Source organism: Anoplopoma fimbria, chromosome 10 (genome assembly GCF_027596085.1).
Source record: "Anoplopoma fimbria isolate UVic2021 breed Golden Eagle Sablefish chromosome 10, Afim_UVic_2022, whole genome shotgun sequence".
NCBI classification, from domain to species: domain Eukaryota; kingdom Metazoa; phylum Chordata; class Actinopteri; order Perciformes; family Anoplopomatidae; genus Anoplopoma; species Anoplopoma fimbria.
The window spans coordinates 2,502,375-2,518,757 of NC_072458.1; the positions used below are offsets into that span (position 1 = coordinate 2,502,375).

At 41.0% G+C, this 16,383-nt stretch overlaps 1 protein-coding gene across 1 annotated transcript in view; it reads right to left on the minus strand.

Moving 5' to 3' along the window:
- The window catches only part of LOC129097148 (cytoplasmic dynein 1 intermediate chain 1), a 54,169-nt gene that overhangs the window by 33,891 nt on the left and 3,895 nt on the right, over positions 1-16,383 (minus strand). Inside the window, exons 5-6 of the mRNA XM_054605892.1 lie at positions 15,224-15,283; positions 14,829-14,944 (exon numbers count right to left, since the gene is read on the minus strand). Coding sequence (XP_054461867.1) covers positions 14,829-14,944; positions 15,224-15,283 — 176 coding nt within the window. The remainder of the gene's footprint in view (positions 1-14,828; positions 14,945-15,223; positions 15,284-16,383) is intronic.

Consider the following 16,383-nt stretch of genomic DNA (forward strand, 5'->3'; position numbering starts at 1 on the left):
CTACACGCAAACACACACAGAGGCACGACAGGGTTTCCTGTTGAGTTGCAAAAGAAGCAGGGAGGATAAATCAAAAAAGACAATCTTCCACAGTTTGAGTGTGTTCGCCTGCTACCCTGTAAGTATCTGCACACTTCCTTGTTTCTGCCTCTTTCTAGTCACGGGTTGCTTTCTCTTTCCACCTGCCGCTTAATACCGCTCCTCGCTGCAGGACAACAGGTTAACTGGTATCCTCCCCCTCGCCGCAGACGGGGGTCCACCTTGATGAAACTCCGCTTGGGGGCTCCCGTTTTGGCCGGCTACACACCCGGGGTAATGATATCCTCGGTAGCCCGGGACCGCCGCATCTGGCAGCCTCAATCTTCCCCTGGCTGCTTACTCATGCTGACCGTGCCCAGTCAATTCAGCACAACCCAGCAGGTATGTAGACACACAGATTCACAGTGTGGAGATAGAAACAAGTACACACACATACACACAGACACACGCACAAATGTGTAAAAGTGTTTGTAAATGCATAAGCTCACACACACACACACACACATACAGGGGCATGTACACGAATGTCTGAATTTGTGAAATTGTTTGGAAGCACAGAAATATTATATACAAGAAAGGATAGAAGTTACAAAATAGCCTTTTATATACTCTCGCAGCATCTTCATAAGTACTATGTCATAAACTGCTGTCGGTTAGGTGAATAGTGAAATGCAATACTATTGTAAAAACTGCAGTAATTTAGTTTGACTACTCTGTTCTTACTTCTTTTTTGCATTGCATCGGAAATATCATACTGCAGTAACATTTGCTGGTCCTGTATCAAAATATAAAAAAATGCTTATGATATTTTGAAATTATACTTGCTATTCTGCACAGAGTTCTTACAAAGCTAGATCACTCTTAACCCTTTTAGACTGACAGGAAGGATTTAACTGCTAATTAAAATGCAATATCTACTGTATTGAGACTAATTAACACTTTATTGTCATGTTTTCTCTGCATGACGCCAGTATAACGTCAGTATTACCAAAAGAAGAGTGAAACAGTTCAAGTAAGAGTAATGTGCTGATCGGTTTGTGGAATAAGGAAAACATAGTCTTAATGAAGGCTGATACACCGCTGAGAGTTTCATTAGCTTAAACATTTTGCATTATTTCACAGTAGGCAGCTACTATCGAGCATGTGGTGAGAAGTTTTAAAAGATACTGACAGCACATAAAAGATGTACACACTGTCCTCTGCTCCCCTTCGGCTACTACATAAAGCACAATGGCCTGGTGTGTCGCGGCAATAATGTGTTAGCATGTGCTCTGTTTGGTAAGGATCAAAGCGTTCGCTAACCTTTTATTCTGAACCCAATCCACAGTAAGTGCTAGTGTGCTGAAATGAGTTAGCGCACGCTTGGAGCGATTGGCATAGTTATCAAAGAGCTGCGGGTGTGTGTGTGTGTGTGTGTGTGTGTGTGTGTGTGTGTGTGTGTGTGTGTGTGTGTGTGTGTGTGTGTGTGTGTGTGTGTGTGTGTGTGTGTAGAAGGGGAGGATGAGACCAGGCCCCGAGTTTGTCATTGACTACATTATGGGGGCAGAGCTGCAGATTTATCATACCAGTATCGAGGTGACTGCTGAACTGAGTCACGCACAATCAAAGTGGACAGAACTTATAATTTCAATAGATATCTATAGCATTAATCACAAAGAAAGAGAGATACTGATATGATAGAGAAGAGGCGGTAGCAACAGGAAGTGGGACACAAGAGAGAAATCCAGCAGGATTTTGGGAGATCCCACGCACTGGGAATAACCCTACAACATTATATATACGCATTCGTATGGATGGACAGACACATACACACACACACACACACACACACACACACACACACACACACACACACACACACAGAGTTCGCAGGGGTTCCGGGAGGTTGGCTGTTGAGCAGACCACAACAAGCACTATGCAGAGGAGTAGGAGGAGGCTGACATGACTTGAAAGGCTGCTCTAATGTGGCCCTGGACACACACACACACACACACACACACACACACACACACACACACACACACACACACACACACACACACACACACACACACACACACACACACACACACACACTGAAGCTATGCATCAACTTCACTGAGACCTCTTATTGTTAGAGACAGACACAACACACACACACTACATCCACTTCACCTCTGCGTACATTACAAATGACCTGAGGCATCCGGGGAATTTTCTCACTTAAATCCGTCCCACCTCCAGTAACATAATCTTCGTTATCAAAGTACCAAAAAATGATTTATTCAACCACGATGACTTTATAGGACTGATATAATGATATCGGTCACAAATGCAATGATGCAAATCTAAGATAAATCAAATGTGATATGACAGGCCTACGGGGAGTTTGTCTTACCAAACGGGAAATTATTTATGACACAAACATATCTATCAAATAATTCTGTACAAACCTGGAGACTCACTCTCTCTACACTAAATTCATGAAACAAACTGTAACACTGGGAATACATTTCTTTGGCTCTTTTCAAACAATATGGGTTCTCAAACCATTTAGCATATCAAGTTGTGTCTTTTTGCTATCTTGCTGGTGTTAACACCGACAGAACTTATAAATTAAGTGATTTCATTTACTGCAACGCTACTTTTGTCATACCGCCTGTCTTGTCCGTACGTGCAGGACATTTCCTACGTAGGCCATACTGAAAGACACCTCCTGTAATTGAGTTTTCTTTTCTCTGTATAGTCTTCCCTATTTTCCTTACAGCCTATTATAAAACCCCTATGGGTAGCTATCGTCCATTAATGATGTATGTCAAAAAACGTTTTCTGTGTAATCTCATCTCATGGTTTTTCCTGTTTTCTGAATTTTCAATTTATTTCACCTTTCATGTTATTATGTGGGTCATGTGATTGCCTGGAATTGGTTCCTGCTACTATGTGAGTGAGGCCACATCCTTTTTGTCTGTTTGTTAAATGCTCTGAAGAAGAACTAGAGTGGTCGAAACATTGCTGGCTTTTTAATGATTTAGCAACTAGAATAAAGGCTTTTAAATATGTCCTTCCGCTTTGTTACTTATCCTAAGAGTGCCTGGATTGCACTCCTAGTCTTTAGCTTTTTCAGCTTTCTAGAACAAGCTCATGGCCCATTTTGAGTATAGACTGCTGCACTGCTTTACTTAATTACTCATGCTTTCCACAGCTATTCCTTTGTAAGTACCCACTCGCAAGTGTCTTAGTGAGCTGTCTGGACAACCTAAGACAGATCACTAGGTTTTGTTAATACTCAGCTAGACTCGCACAAAATACTCTTTCTGAACACAGCGAAACACTGCCAACATTTTTAGGGACCTCCGTTAGTCAGGTTGGGCAGCAAATTGATGGGTTTGGAGCCAGCCTTGCAGTAAAGTCGAACAGATCATTTGCTGAGAGGTGAGAGGCCAAGAACTGATCTGTAGATGGTCAGGACACACAGGACAGATTGTAGAGAAAAGTGTTGCAACTTCTTGTGAGTAAATTTTATTCCCAAGACACAACACCACTTAAACCTCCTACAAAGCCAGTGAAAAATGAGTTATTGTTTGTTAAATACTTTTCCCCATAGAGTGGCCAAGTGTCTTTTTTAGATAGAAGACAGGAGAGGTAAAAATGCATAAAATATCCACTAAACCGTTTCACTTCAATTTGTTAATTTTATTCCGTTTTTTTTTTTACCTTTCCATTTGTTTTTAATAGAAAATAATGCTTAAAATTCATCATGGTTCATCAAGTCATGATTACCACAGTGGGGGTAAAAGTATTCGCCGCATACACACACACACACACATTAGCAGCAAGACCTGATGTAAAACTGGTGAGACTAAAACCGCAGGATGATTTAGATTAATTCAACTCTTCACCACACTTCCTTGAGTGATCAAACATTGTGTATTGTGTGTGTATTGTGTGTGTGTTCATGTCTATGTACACCCGAGTCTACCCCGTATGCACACATGCATGCCCTCACATAATCAGCATTCGTTAATGCAGCCCATTGAGGTCTCTGGGAGTCTGAGGCCAACCCTGCTGTGTGCTGAGGGTGCAGTCAAAGTAGATTCTCTCCCCCATATCCTTCTCTCTTTCAGTTCCCCCCCCCCCCCTTTCTCTGTTTCACCCCCTCTCGTTCTAGCAGTGCCACCCAGGTTTGGCCACGACCCAGACCCACATCTTTAAAAACGAGCCATCATGCCACGCCACGCCATGCTCTGAGCCCGGCCGCAAGACCCTGATTAAAACCCATGACTTCAAACTTTCCAAACTGTCAAAAGAGAGAGAGAGACCAACAGAGAAAAAAAAACGTACATAAAATCACCGCTGTGGCATCGACTCACTTTCATCGCGTCATCTGAGCTGGGATTTGTGTCACTCAGAAATAACGCTGTGTGTATGTGTGTTTGTCAGTGTGTGTGTGTGTGGCTCGGATGGTGATTGGAGGTCTGTATTGGCCACTTGGATGGCGATGGTGTTTCATTTTGTTTTAATGAGGGACGGACAGACGGATGGGACTAACAGCTTTTATAGGCCTGCTAAAGGTTGATGCTTGAGGTTGAATCTCTCTGGTTTGTACTAAAATAGACAAAAGTACAGCGAGTCAGCAACACTGTCAAATAAAAATACAAACCCGTATTCTGAGTCAGAGAAAGCAATTAAATGGAGTTTTCTTAATTAAATTAAAACTTTAAAAGCTAAAACATGTTTGAGATTAATCGTAAAACTGTTCATTCATATTAGCATAATTGAATTCAAATTGATACTCATTTCTAATAAATATCTCTGTCACTTTTGGTTGGTCAGACTTTGAGGGAGGCCTCAAGTTTATGTGCCAAGAGTGCTCCCTGCTGTAGAGTTGCAGAATAGCATGTCAGACTGCAGCCAAATACAAAACCAGCACATGAATCACAATTGACTTCAATCAACTGCCAAGCTATAAACTGTGATCATAATCTGGACATTTAAAGTTTGATTCAAAAAATAAAGAGTGAAAAGCCCGTTAAATTTGACTATCAGGGTTGACTGAAGAACAATTAAAAAACAATCGTATGTAGTTTGAACCTAGATTTATTTTTATTTGACTTAAATCATATTTTCTATTGACCGCCTGAGTTGAAAGGTTTAGTCTGTTCATTATAAAAACTGAGAGTATAACACAGTGCCAAACAAAGGGTTAACTAACATCAAACTGAAACAACTAAAGTGAAGCAGGGCCATGAGCTTCAGGCTAGCTGTGGCAGTGAACCGCTACCCTCTCAAATGAAAATCCCTGGAGAGTCGAAGGGATCTCGGAGTACAAGTGAGACCACCCAGGCAAACGTTGTTTTACACACGTTAAAAGAAAATGCAACGAGGAGGGGGAAGGGTGGGGCACACATGTCAAAAAGTCAAGTTCAACCAAATGCAAGCGCAAAAGGAGAAAGAAAGAAAACAGTTGAAAAGAGAAAAAAAAGGGGGACACATGAAACTGTATTCCTACTCATCTAAAGCTCTCATCAGATGGCAAATATTATTTTGGATGATGGCCATTTTGCCAAAGAGAGAGAGAAAGCCAGAGGGAGGGAGATGAAGAAGGGATTCATGTACCTTATTATACGGTGGTCATGGGGGAAAATTGCAATCATCTGTGACTCACTTGGAATACCTTACGCACTGTGAAAGACATTATTTCTCTCTAATATCAAAAGTTTTTCTGGGTTTTGACTGTCTTGGCCATTTTGACAGAAACCACTTGGGACCCTGCATCAATTTCGTGAGTGAAACAAGAGTGAAGGCTGCGCCCTTTTGAGGGCGATGACGATGAAAGACGAACCCAGAGCTGTTTCATGAGGAGGGAAAGTGAGACACGTTGGCCGATTATGTGGGTCTGCAGGAATGACGAGGGGAGATCATGATAATAAAGAGTCTGATCTGAAGTATATGAGTTTGTGTGTGAACATGTACGCACAGCACAGACACACGTGGGTATAATAGTATCCCGACAAGCTGCTACCTCAAAGCAATAACTCCAGAAGTCACCAAACATAAAAAGGCATTTCTAAAATGTACTTACAGTAGAAAATAATTCAAAGTAAAACAAACTTAGTGCATTTTGTGCAAGACCAGTGGTTACACTCGCTGTGGTTATTCCCTATATGCCTTGAATTTTGCCTTGAAAACTCTCTCACACACACACACACACACACACACACACACACACACACACACACACACACACACACACACACACACACACACACACACACACACACACACACACACACACACACACACACACACACTCTGGTCTGTTCCCGTCTGTTGTAGCCGCCTGACTGGAACAACAACAATGTATGAGACAAGCACTTCCATATGTGCCAGCGTACACACACGTATATATATAGATATATATATATATATATCTATATATATATATGCACATACATATAAGTACCTAACCATGCAAAGCACACACTCTACAACCACATTCCTCCTTCCAGGACCTTGAAGACTACCCACAAACCCCTCAGTCATGTCGGTTTCATTGCTTTCACTGTTTTTATTTGAATGCATCGTTTCTTCACTGGATTTTAGAAGATGCCTACGGCCAATAAAAAAAAAATTGTGTCATCAGGCTGTTCACACAAACTTACATTTTACTTGGTTACTATATTTGTTTAGCTCTGCAAGTTGTCACTCTCGAGCTGGTGCTCAAGAAATATTTTGTTGACTGACAAAAAGCATACGCAGCTCTAAAGGTTAATGCGCTTATATACAATAATAATAACGTAGGCTGTAACATTTGGCTTTCTTGCTTTAGTGTTTTTATTACAGTTTACAACTGATTTTTATTCTATGATTGTTAACATGGGTACAGATTTAGTGACTGGAACCTGATAAAACCTAAGGATTTGTTGCAAAATTTCCCCCAAAAATATATATCTAAGGTGCTAAGTAGGACTAGCAAAATGGTTGAAATAAAAATCACAATTTTATATTTTTTCTCAGTCGCTTTGGTACATTTCTGAGATCAAAACTACTTGTTAAAGCTCAACATCACCTAGTGCACATCATAAAAGCAATTTTGCATTCTCTTAAACAAAATGTAAATGCTTTGGCACATTATTGCAAATGCTGATATACAATTGCCTGCAGATTTCTACATTATCAATTGCTTGTCATGTTAACCAAAATGTATTATACTGGTTCTCCGTTGAATAATTCTAAAACATCTACATTTCATAAGTCATTACATGCAAAATGGCTGAACCAGTTTTCATAATCTGTCAAGCGTGTTTTATATAGATTTCTATTAGACTTTTTTTACTAAATGCGTCCTGAATTGATGAATTGCTCGCAGGTGAATCTTGAATTTCACTAATAAAGGGGAATGTCTGCAGCGTTAGAAGAACCAATGATCAACCAGGTCTCTATACAGTAAAATTAATACCTTCCCAATGTTGATTCATAGATAAATGCAAAATCATGTTTAAATAATCTACAGATTTTCCTGTTATGCATCACATCAGACAAACTTATAAGTGTAATGAAAACACTTTACATCATAACCTGGTGAAATAAACTATTAAATCATCATGTAGTAATCAGTTTCAGATGGATTCCAATATTTTTAGTGCCAATTTAAAACCCATCCCCTTTGGAATAAATCCTGAAGGACATGTTGTGTTCATCTGTTGATAAATACCTACCAGTTCATGACCTGATGAACCATATTTCATAGATTTAGAAGTTTGTGAAAAAACACACAAAAGTAAACACTCTAATTGGACCGATGTGCTGCCAATGGACAGGATCATTTCACAAATTTGTCGTTTGGTTTCTTAACTGCTCCATTATGGGATTATGTAGAGTTTAGGTGACGTTTGAGCTTGTGCGTGCGTGTGTGTGTGTGTGTGAGCTTGTGCGTGTGTGTGTGTGTGTGTGTGTGTGTGTGTGTGTGTGTGTGTGTGTGTGTGTGTGTGTGTGTGTGTGTGTGTATGTGTGGACGCTTTGCCGGTGTGCACATGTGCTCCTGTTCAACTTCCTGGTGGTGTGTGCATGCTTGTTTATTCCCATATTTGTTGGTCTGCACGTGTGTTTATATTTATGAATCTGTATGCGTGTGAGTACACTAACAAAAAAGTGTGTGTGTCTTTTCAGATTAGTGCTTGGAAATGGGTTTTCTCTTGCAATTAGAGGCCATTACCAGTTCACCACATGTCAAAAGAAAGCCACTTATTGCAGTAAATATACTTAAGGAGTGAATTACTGACCAACTATATACTCAAGCTGAACAGACCCTGAAAACTAATGGGCCAGAAAATACTAGAGGGGGGAGAAAGAGAGAGAGAGAGAGAGAGAGAGAGAGTCATTCTCACATCATTTTGCATACAGATGCACAGACTCTAACAACACACACTCTTGACCCCATGAACTTTTAACCATAAGAAGGGGTTTCCATAGTTGCAACATCAAATCATAACCAAACACACACAGAGTTGTATTTCTGAAGGCCTACTTGTGGTTCACTACAAACAATTACTGCTGTAATATCATAACTGCTGCAACATCTCTCAGTAGCCTCCACTGCTTCTCTACGACTTGTTTCTCTCTTGTTCCTCCTTAAACTCCACCGTTTATTCTCCAATGACCAAAGATTTCTCTTCACTTTTTTACTTTCCCTCTCACTCCCTTCCCTTCATTTTCTCTCCATTTCTTTGGCCACCTTTCCACTGAGGCCTATTACGGATCTTTGAAGGCTCCACTGAGCGAAACCAATTTAGTACAAACTGGGTCAGGCCACACTTCAATGCCAACCTGCACACATGTATACGTGCACAAGCACATGCACAAAATGCCTGCAATCCCCTTGACCTTTACTGCTCTTGCCAACATCTCAAGTAAACGCGCGCACACACACACACACACACACACACACACACACACACACACACACACACACACACACACACACACACACACACACACACACACACACACACACACACACACACACACACACACACACACACACACTTGATAGTTATCTTCAGACTGGGATCAGTTTAAAGTAAAAGAGTGTTTTTTTCTCAGAGTCTGACATTCAGTCCGTTCATGGCCAAGAGGGATTGGCCCGTCTAGAGGTGGGATGCAGGGAGAAACAAAGAGAGAGGCAGTAACGTTGCCCACATTTTGCTGAAACTATGTGAAATCTCACCACCTCCTCCCACGTGTAGAGTTTAAAACTTGGCCTCCTCAAAATATTGTCAGATCTGAGTAAAATGGAAGTGGAACATTTCAAGTGCTGTGGTTAAATAATAGTCATGAGAAAGGGTTCACGGTCTCAATGAAACTCCTGAAATACTTCAACAGTGTCTGTGTTCAACAGTGATAATTACATGTCACCCAAGAACAAAATGTAGCCCAATTTACATTTTGCACAGGGAAACGTTATCATTTAATATATTTAAGACTGTCACTGCAGTGTAAAGTAATGCTCAAGCAACTTGGGTCTATTCCAACTTAAATTCTATAAGCCAATACCCTTTTAACCCACTGAGGGCTGCAATCCCAGCTGACATTACTATCTTTATCTTTGTACCGGGCTCGGTTTTCATGTCATGCTAGCATGACGGGAAGGGGGCTAAATAACGGTCCAGAGTTAGGCTAAATATAGGCACGGGAAAAACTTGCATGGCCATTTTCAAATGTGACAGGACCCTTGACCTGTCACCTCAAGATATGTGAATAAAAATGGTTTCTCTTGGTACCCACGAGTCTCCCCTTTACAGACATGATCGCTCTATGATAATCCCATGCAGTTCTGGGTGCTAAACATGCAGTTTCCCTGCAGTATAAATGTGTCATTTTCCATTTTTTTTCCACTGAAAATTGTGTATTCGAATGTTTATGCATACTGAGCTCTCTAAACAGAGATGGAATTGCAAAGCTTGGGTATGACTGAACGGTTGAGCTGTGGATCCAATGAGCTTAAATCATGTGTGATGATTTCCGTCCCCTTGTCAGACATTTCCCCTACTGTGCCCACATTTTAAAACTTGACCTCACTGAATAAAATGACCTGTTGTGACCTCAAGGATGAGCACAGCCTCATGAAAAAAACCCAACTTGTGCTACTTGCAACCACAAAATAGAGACCTACAGGGCAGGCAGAGGATGTAAGGCCCTCCAGGTAAACTGACTATAAGGGGCTTTCTGAACAGCTTCATCCCCATATAATCATGGGAATGCATTCCCTGTAGAAATCTCCACATTTTTCAAGTTTTGAAAACCAAATTCACAGCATGGATTTTTCTATGTGGTTCCTCAAGGCCTTGGTGCCTTAATGTGATATTTTGGAATGCATTTTGATCATTTTTGAGTGGTCAAAAACAATGAAATTTTGCACCAAATCTGTGTAACAAATGGTATCGAGCCAAAAATTGCTGCAACAACTTATAAGTGAGCATGGAAATGCCAATTATACTTCTATCATAAGGTTCTAAGCCCTTTAAGACTTTCACAATCTATATATTATATTCTGTTTTGGGTGAAAAGCACATAGTCCCATAGCACATATTTGAAATACAACCACTTCTCTTTCTCAAGAACATGTCAACATGGTTTGGCACAAGACACAGGCATAAAACAGCAGCTAACCAACACACACTTTGTCTGACCTTAGTGGGTTATGTTACTATCACACACCACATTAGACCTTACTTTATTTCCCTGCTATGTCGTTAAACAAAGCGTCCATCCCTCACGACAAGCATGTCCATTCATACCTATTAGGATTGCAGTAAATAGCTGGAGCCAACCGTGACTGGGGATAATCTGATTGCCCCTCACAATGGACGCTCAGGACAGACTCATCAGTGAGCAGCCAGTGGGAAAAGGAACACACATAGACAGCTACACATCACGATTATAGGAAGGCAATTGGTCACGGAAATGAAAAGCCATATCATTAACTGGTTTAAATGAGAGTCACACACACAAACTCCATGGGAGCTTTAAAAACACAAACTCTTGTGTAGAAGATGAACACTCACAGAGTCATATCAAATCTGTACAATTTGATAAAGATGTATTCAGGGTCCAACACACAAACTCCTATAAAGCTTACTGACGTGTGACACACACACTTAACCAGCCGACTTGGGCATAAGGGCAGATATAAGATTTGGGGAGGTCGGTCGTTCATGAGGAGGAGAAGCCATGAGAGAATCCCTGAGTCGTCTGTCAATGATTTTAAAGTGATTACGATGAGACAACACTTCTCCTTCTTTTCACACTCACACACTTGATGTAAATATTACAGTTTTAATGTGAAGCCCCCTTCTACATTAAGGACCATCTAGTATATTCAGGCCCATTTAACATTTGATAGCAAAAACAATGAATGCAATATGTGTCCTTTAAAACTTCTTCATTATATAAAGATAAGATACATTTTTTTTATAAATACCGATCATTTTTGCGGAATTTCTCTTTTTAGTTTTGCAGGTCAGTGATTAAGGTCCACTACAGTCCAAAAGGGACCAGTTTGCTAACCTTAAGACATGTTGAATCACTGTTAAAATGAATCCTAAAATACAACATACTAATACTGTTTAACTGATCCACAGAGGTTCACAAACAGCTTCAGGAAGAGATTTATACAGACACACCACCATCATTAAGACAACTCTTCCCTTCATTCCTGCAGAGCAGCCAGCTGGCTTTCACCAGCACTAAATCTCTCTTCTCTCTCTATATATATATATATAATATATGTTTTAACATAACACAGAGGTAGCATTAGTTGCTTTACAAAACAGCTCCAGCTCAGACCCCGAGGGCAGAGAAGAAAGGTATGAAGGGAGAAAAAACAGAGACAGTGTTTCTGAGAGAAATGAGGAAGGCATTCTTTGTAAGTAGCCAGACTTTACAAGAAGAAGGGTGATTAGGGATCAGGGGATTAAGGTGGTTTTTTGTTACTTGCATTTTTTGGCATACCAAACCCCAAATTAAAACCACACAGTATTACCTTCCCCACGTCAAGTCAATCCTCATACAGCCATCAGAGTAGGGCCTTTAACTAAACGTATGCATGTGAGGAGCTCCAAGGTGAGCTCACTGGCTCTCTCTGCTCAAAGCTATATACACACTGATGACCTACAAAGATGAACATTTACATTATAACTTGGTTAGAAAGTGTAAACTGTGTGAAATGTTAAACACACACACACACACACACACACACACACACACACACACACACACACACACACACACACACACACACACACACACACACACACACACACAGACTGATCAAATGCCTGTTTTTGAAGCTCCAAGATAATGTTTGTTATATTTAATTCTAAAGGGTCAGTTGTCCAACCTCACATTAAGTTGGATTCAGTAGCATTTTAATAAATATGAATAGTTATTTATTAGCATTGAATAGTTTTAAGTACCTATAGTTATAAATTACTCATAGGTAGAATGAGGATTTTCCTCAAAATCAATGTATAGACCCCCTAGAAAAATAATTACTCTCAATCATCGCTTATGACCCACTAAAGTGTTTGGCAGTGTCTATATTTGCAAAGATTTTGCCCTCTGCCTATATTTTCTTATTTAGCTTTGTTCAACACCTTTCTGGGTGTCAACCTCTATAAAAACGTAGCGACAAGGTGCCGCATCATAAGCAGACAACCAAGGGGAAGCTAAGAAAAGGTTTGACAAATCCTACTCATTGGGCCTTAAGTATTTAACAACAAAAACGCCAAGATTTAATAGAAATATAGAAACCTTCTTAAGTTAGCTGGCAGAACAGAAACAGAGACAGAAAATGTCAAGTCGAGGCCTTAAACACAATTATGCACACAACCTGTAGCTGCAACCTGAAAATGAGATGTGTGCATGTTCGGGTTCAGTAATCAACAAAAGGAACCGGCCTGAACAAACATACAGCCAGAAGTGCAGGCAGGTGCTACCATCAGCCTCCTTTCCCCTTTCTCCAGACACACAAGCTTTGTGGTAGTTTGCAAAAAAGGGTCTCCTCAGGCCAAGGTCACCTCCCTGTAGACCACCACAGCTCTGCTCTGGCTTCCAGATGTTCTCACACACACACACACACACAAACACACACACAGAGAGGTACCTCCAGAAAATGCAGTTAGAAGCTGAAATGTGTTTGTATACTTTATGCAGACTAACTACTGCCTATTTGTTTGGATGTTTATCTCTGTACCAAACTGTCTTGTACAGTTTACAAAAGTTGTATTGTGTGTGTGTGTGTGTGTGTGTGTGTGTGTGTGTGTGTGTGTGTGTGTGTGTGTGTGTGTGTGTGTGTGTGTGTGTGTGTTTTTGGCGCTCCATTAACTGTGGTTGAACTGCCTTTGACAACAGGAGTTCTTGTACGAGCTGACTTCAAAAAAAGTTAAAGGTTGGTTCCATTTGTTGTGTGTATGTGTGTGTTCGTGTGTGTGTGTGTGTGTGTGTGTGTGTGTGTGTGTGTGTGTGTGTGTGTGTGTGTGTGTGTGTGTGTGTGTGTGTGTGTGTGCGTGTATATGTGAGTCAGTGCCTGTGCACTTGTTGAATAAATGAATCTATTCCTAGGTCTGTCAAGGAAATGGGGGGAGTTGAGGCGTGCCATGGATGCTGATCAGGACAGATGTGTGTGTGTATGTGTGTGTAAGTGCGTGCTGGTTTGCTGGTGGAGGAGGGCAGTGGAATCCACACCAGACCATCTATTATAATGACAGGAAGCAGGAAGTACAACCCCTTCACAGTCACATGGCTGCCAGCTGTCTTGACAACTAAAAAGGGGTGAGATAGAGAAGATGATAGGGAGTGTGTGCTTGTGTGTGTGTGTGTGTGTGTGTGTGTGTGTGTGTGTGTGTGTGTGTGTGTGTGTGTGTGTGTGTGTGTGTGTGTGTGTGTGTGTGTGTGTGTGTGTGTGTGTGTGTGTGTGTGTGTGTGTGTGTGTTGTATACATGTCTACACATTTAGTCAGTTTGGATGGAAGAGTGTGTAGGTGGAGTATTTGTTTGTGCGTTCCCACACGTGAAGATGAATTGAATATCTGCATTTGAAATAAAAATAAAAGGCTTGAAGTTCAATTTCACTGCAGCTGCCATCCGTTTAAATCTCCATCGTCCTTCTCCTCCAATAGAAAACTACTCAAATCTATATGCCTTGGATTTACAACCACCAACGTTATGCCAAATCCAGTGCCGGACTAACCTCAATTTTCACCATATGGATGTGTTTAGTAACTGCTGCTCACGCCCACTTGCAGAGACACACATATGCACATATACATTTCCATGTATGCACGCATAACCTCACATGCAAACTCTCTCATACACAGACATAGACAAATACACACATTTTCCTTGTGAACCATTTTTTGCCCAGACCAAAATCATGACTGAATGAATGACAGCTCATCCTATTCAAGAATACTAAACTGCCCATAATGCTAACAAATATGTAAAAACACGCATACACAAATGAACATCTTTGTGTGCCTACAACACACACACACAGCAAAGCACGCAGGAATCGTCTTGGGTGACTCTCATCTGTCAGCCTCTAAATTACTCCAGGTTTACAGGCTGTGAACTGGCTAACAGAAGGAGTATCGAATTCAACCGCACAGCGACGACAATCATTGCAACCTGAGACCTTCTGTTGCCTCTTGTGAACTTTGGTGCCCCATGGACCCCTAAAACAGCATGAATCTTAGACTATAAAGTGGAGTGTCAAGAGAAGTCACTCATGGCCACACACACACGAACACTCACCTTCAGACAGGTGGGCGGTGAGCGGCGTCTGTGTCTCCTTGCAGTAAGCGACCACCTCTTTGGGAAGGAAGTCCACCTGTGTGATCTTACAGGCTCCCAGCCTCTGCATCTTGCGCCTGGGCAACAGAGACAAGATGTTCACGTTAGCACAATTATATTGTACATAAAGTTGATTTGTCCCATGTACAATTTATATTTGTTTCAACTTTTAAAGCAATGAATAACATGCAGAATATTCTCAATATTCAGAAGATTGCGTCATTAGAGTTGTTTACCATTTAAATGGGATATTACATTTGTCTTTTGGTGATTAAGTGCCATGCAGTGAAAAATAAGGTGTGTTGCAGTATCCACTTTTGTCAGACAGCAAACTAGAGGAGAGAAGGAAGATGTACCCGAGCTCAGATTCAGCCTGTAGCTGCAGCACAGAGGGGTCTGTGTCCCACTGCAGCGTCCTGGTGTCACCAACAGGGGGAGCAAGAGAGGACATGCACGTTTACAAGGACACTTTATAACAAACACACAAACATTGGTACAGTGTCAGTTGCACAAACACACATCACCACACGTGTGCACATACACACACACTCAGCCAGAGACCACTTATCTAGGGAACAGCCAAACGCGGGGATTCCCATGGAATTTCATGCAAAGATGGCACTGTTAATGGAAACATGTTTAGATAAGTGGACATCGCGAGGGAGGGCTTTACATTAGGGAGACATTATATTGCATTATACATTAATGCATTGTATTTATTTAAAAATCTCTGCTCATCTCTTGGAATAGATTTCTTGGTGTTCTGCCAGGAATCTATAAGTTGGAAACACCGAAACATTTATGGACAGAAAACGTTGACGGTCAAAATGATTCCATTGTTTTTAGTGGGAAAACAATTTGACTGGCTGACATTTAAATGCAGGAAAGCTCTGCGGAATTCTTTGTTTTGATTTTGTAATCCTCTATGGCATCCAATTTGAGCAACTATGACATTAATGCATATTTGGTTGACATTCTGTGTTTTGATTGTTTCATATTTACAAACTTGTGCCAAATGATGCATGAAAGCCATGAACAATACATCCAGCAACATGATGTCCATCTCACACCTACAGCACAACATACATCATATAAGAACTGTCCATATTCACATGACAAGTTTCAGCATGTGATAATCAAATTAAAATGCATTTAGAAAGACTAAGCCTGCTCGATATACATGACAACACACTTGTATGTCATGTATCATCAATGAGTTTACCAAGCGTTGGGGAAATTTGCAAAGTTTAACCGCAGTAATACATTCCTTTAGTTTAGGAAGGTAGTAATCACAAGCTTACAGGGAAATCAAGCAGCAACTGCAACCTATATAGTTTAATGGTAACTTGGATGAAATCCACCAACTGTGAAAGGATAATGCTTCCAACATGAGCAGACTTTTTGATGATACCCTTTAGGGCCAGTGAACATGCCCATCAGACCCTGGGCTAGTGCCACACAGCTCCAGGTGAGAGTGGCACAGGCATTTCTTTACCCTGACAGACCGGCTGTTTTG